Source organism: Helianthus annuus, chromosome 7 (genome assembly GCF_002127325.2).
Source record: "Helianthus annuus cultivar XRQ/B chromosome 7, HanXRQr2.0-SUNRISE, whole genome shotgun sequence".
NCBI lineage: Eukaryota > Viridiplantae > Streptophyta > Magnoliopsida > Asterales > Asteraceae > Helianthus > Helianthus annuus.
The window spans coordinates 33,604,757-33,608,357 of NC_035439.2; the positions used below are offsets into that span (position 1 = coordinate 33,604,757).

The window sequence follows — 3,601 nt, forward strand, 5'->3', positions numbered from 1 at the left end:
TTCGAAGGGTGCTGTTTTGTGCTATAAATCCTCGTTTAGCGTCTAGGATGCTCGTTTGGTACATTTTGTTGCGTTAGTTAGTACGTGTACTTAAGTATTTTAGTGAGACATTATGTATTACGTTGCATTGCGTTTCAGTGTGATAATCGAGTTACAAGTATAATCCATAAACATATAGAGCACACACAAGTAAAGCATATAAGAACACACAACATAACATTACTACTATTAACAGCGTTTACGATTTAGCGATTTAGCGCGATAAGCGAGTGCGAAGGCGAGAGTGGTTACTGAACAAATGAACACACTCGGCAAGTAAAGTAGCATAATTCTCTGTGATTCTTGTTGTGTTAGCATTGCGCGTTTGCGAATATAAAGCGTTTAAACGTGCAGTGGTGCTGTGTAATGAAAATGTATTTAGTATAACATAAACCATTAGTTATATCGAATCATGGAGTACAAAATGGTTACAAATCAAAGTAAGTAGCAAATGGATAACAATCCAAAAAGTCGGGTTGTTTCAACTAATGTTTCTTTGAGTGCAGAGTACGATCTTGTAAAGAAAGTCATGGAAGATCTTCAGGCAGACAAGGAAATCAAGTCCAAGCAACTTGAAATGCTTTATGTTGTTGTTGAATATAAACTTGGCTTGAATGTTGAAGCTGAATTCGATCAGATTGGAATCCGAAGAGCTAAGGCTCGAAGGATTGAACGCGAGAGAAAAGATACTGCAGAAGCTGCCAAAGCTGTAAATGATTAAGGAAAGGGTAAAGCAGCTTAAGATGTTGTAGGATCTTCAAGTGATAAAGTTGATGATTCTATTCCTGACATCTCTCTATTCAACCTCATCGATACGCCAGTGAATGTATCGTATAGTAAAGAAGAAAATGCAAGGCTTATAAAGGTTGAACGTCGCCGTCTGAATGCAAAGAAATATAAGAAAGATAAAAAGGACGATGAAGAGGATTCTGATGATGTGTTTCAAGACATTGATGATTATCATTATAGTGGTGACGACAATGACGATGATGATGATGATGGTCAAGGTGGAAATGGTGGTGCATTGATTGTGAGACCTTCAGGTGGTCATCAAGTACTTGATTATCTTGATGATTCACGAAATGAAGAACGTGAGGGTGTTCATCCTTAGGGGGAGTCTACATCAGCGGCAACACACGATGAATCTGTGAATGTATTCTCTTCTACTCCCATGGTTATTTACATAAGTCACGATGTTAAAGAAAGGGAGTTAGTCGAAAACTGGACGAGGGAGACTATGATAGAAGCATTGGGCATAAATGATTGAAATTTCAACTTCGATTTTGAGAAGGATGTTGAGCTCCTGACAGTGAATTCGTCTTCAAAATGGTAGATGAAGCTGATAACTTCGATGATGTAGTCGTGGAAGATGATTCAAAGTTTGATCAAGATGTGCCGTTTCATTATTCCAGCAAAGACTCTGAGGATTTCCATACATTCGCTGAATTGTTCAGGACGCACAATGAAGACGAATTGAGAAGAAAAGTAGTAGAAAAGATAAGTACAGATGGTGCCCCAAGAACATTATCGAAAGAAGAACTCCGAGAAGAGAGAAAGAAGTGGTTCAAATCGATGACTAAGGAAAGAAAGTTCAAGCGACCACTGAAGTTCTTTACTAGACATCCAGATCAATCTCTTAGAGATATTCTGTCTTGGGGATATTTAGAAGATTTGAAAGTCTATGCTATCAAGAGAGAGTTTGGAGTCCAATACTTTGAATTCATTAAAGACTTGAAAACGTTGCAATGGTGGGATGTTGAAGAATTACTGAAGACAAAGAACATCCAGCAGTGTTTGTGGGGTCCAGATGTGAGATTACATGAACGAAAGCTTTGGTATTACATTCATGCTCAAGAAAATGTAGGCTTTCCAGAGTGGAAACCTCACTATCCAAAGCGAGTTATAAAAGTGGATCCTGTGACTGGTGAAAAGGATATCACGTTGCATGTCAAAAGGCCAAGATGTATGAAGAATATGCCCTTGAAGGACATGGAACAGGATTTCTATAAAGATTTCAAAGAGTGGATTTATGATCCTATGACATGTCAAGCGTTGATTGCTTTGCAAGATAAAGATTGTTTATGGAGGCATATACGGGTGCTCGACCCTATGTGGCTTGTGAACTGTTCAAAAAAATATATCGAGTGTTTGTTCTTCAACAAGATCATGTACTATGAAGCAGATAAAGAACAAGCCTCGCAATATCAGAAGCTGGTTGGGGTATGCTTTGAAAAAGAAATCAACTTTGGTCACTACTGGAAGACTAATTGGTGAGATCTGGAATGAGAAGAGTTTCTGAAGAAGGAAAAGCACGATGCTTTGATGAATGAAACGATGAAGAAAACTGCATTCTTGGCAAGCTTGAAGCTTCCTAACTTCAAGTCTATTCCGACTGATCAGACTCTGATAAGAAAGAAGAGAATAAGAAGATCAGACTCACCAAGTTCTTCGACTACACGGATGTGGGTAGAGAGTGGTGGTTGACCTAAGGCAGGTTTGAGTATCGAGCACAGAAGATAGAACAAGAAGAGCTGAGACGCAGGAAGAGAAAGTATGGTAGAAGGTCTTAATGAAGACAATACATGAAGACGACTACAACTACATCCAAGAGGGAGTTTGCGAATGCATATGTCTGTAGCTTCTGTCTTGTATCGAGTCTTAGTTTATCATGTATTGTATGTAATCCGTTACGAATTGAAAGGTGTTTTGATGTAACAGTCCATTCGTACGGATGGACACATTAGTTGGTGCGTACGGATCAATGTTGATCCTCTCCTAGGTTCGTATGAAGGGACGTGGTCTATATATAGGAGTGTTAGGGTCTTCATTTGTACAACTTTGACAATAGAGGGGAAACTCTGCCAAATCTTTTCTAGGGTCTGTAAAGTGATTTTATTCAATTAAAAGATCATTCAACGGTATCTTTGTGGTTATGTCTACCTACAACACGGATTCCGCACGTGATACTAGGATCTAGGAAGCCGGTCGGAGCATACATCGAGACGAAGCGGTCCTCACCCTAAGTCCAAACCCTATTTGCACACCTACATGAGTTCGACCAAGCCCATTCATAACATATAATCAACCCAAAACTAGTAAACACAAGACAAACGTAAAGCTATTAGTACATGCTCTTACAATATTTTCTTTTACATTTCCTGACTCGAGTGTTCACCCCAACATAAATATCTGTCGAGTGATGAGCGAGAAATCTTGTAAGGTGTGTCATTTGGTATAAAAGAATTTTTTCCGTAGGCTTGTTATATTTTTACGTTTCCTTTTAGAAATATTATTAAAAAAACGAAAAGAAATGTTGAAGGAAAAGAAAAGCGTAGAAATGCTCAGTTGATCAAAATAAAAACTTGGGTGTACAGTAAAGTCTAACTAGGCTTATTCGGTTTATTTTCAACAAAAATGCACATTTTCTATATCAATTTTCACCCACTTTTTATAATGTTTTGTTAAATAAATATTCAAAATAGGCTTATTTCTTTTTTTTTTTTCAGGACAAAACAAAGTCAAGATAAACAAAGGAAGCAAATACAGGCAAAAAACTGAATAA

General features: G+C 37.9%; 1 protein-coding gene across 1 annotated transcript; it reads left to right on the plus strand.

Annotated features, from left to right (window-relative positions):
- Positions 1 to 490: 490 nt before the first annotated feature.
- On the plus strand, positions 491 to 1,150 carry LOC110931201. The gene is made up of 2 exons (XM_022174606.1): positions 491 to 713; positions 792 to 1,150. Exons 1-2 carry the CDS (start codon positions 491 to 493, stop codon positions 1,148 to 1,150), a joined length of 582 nt encoding a protein of 193 aa, XP_022030298.1.
- Positions 1,151 to 3,601: the final 2,451 nt, after the last annotated feature.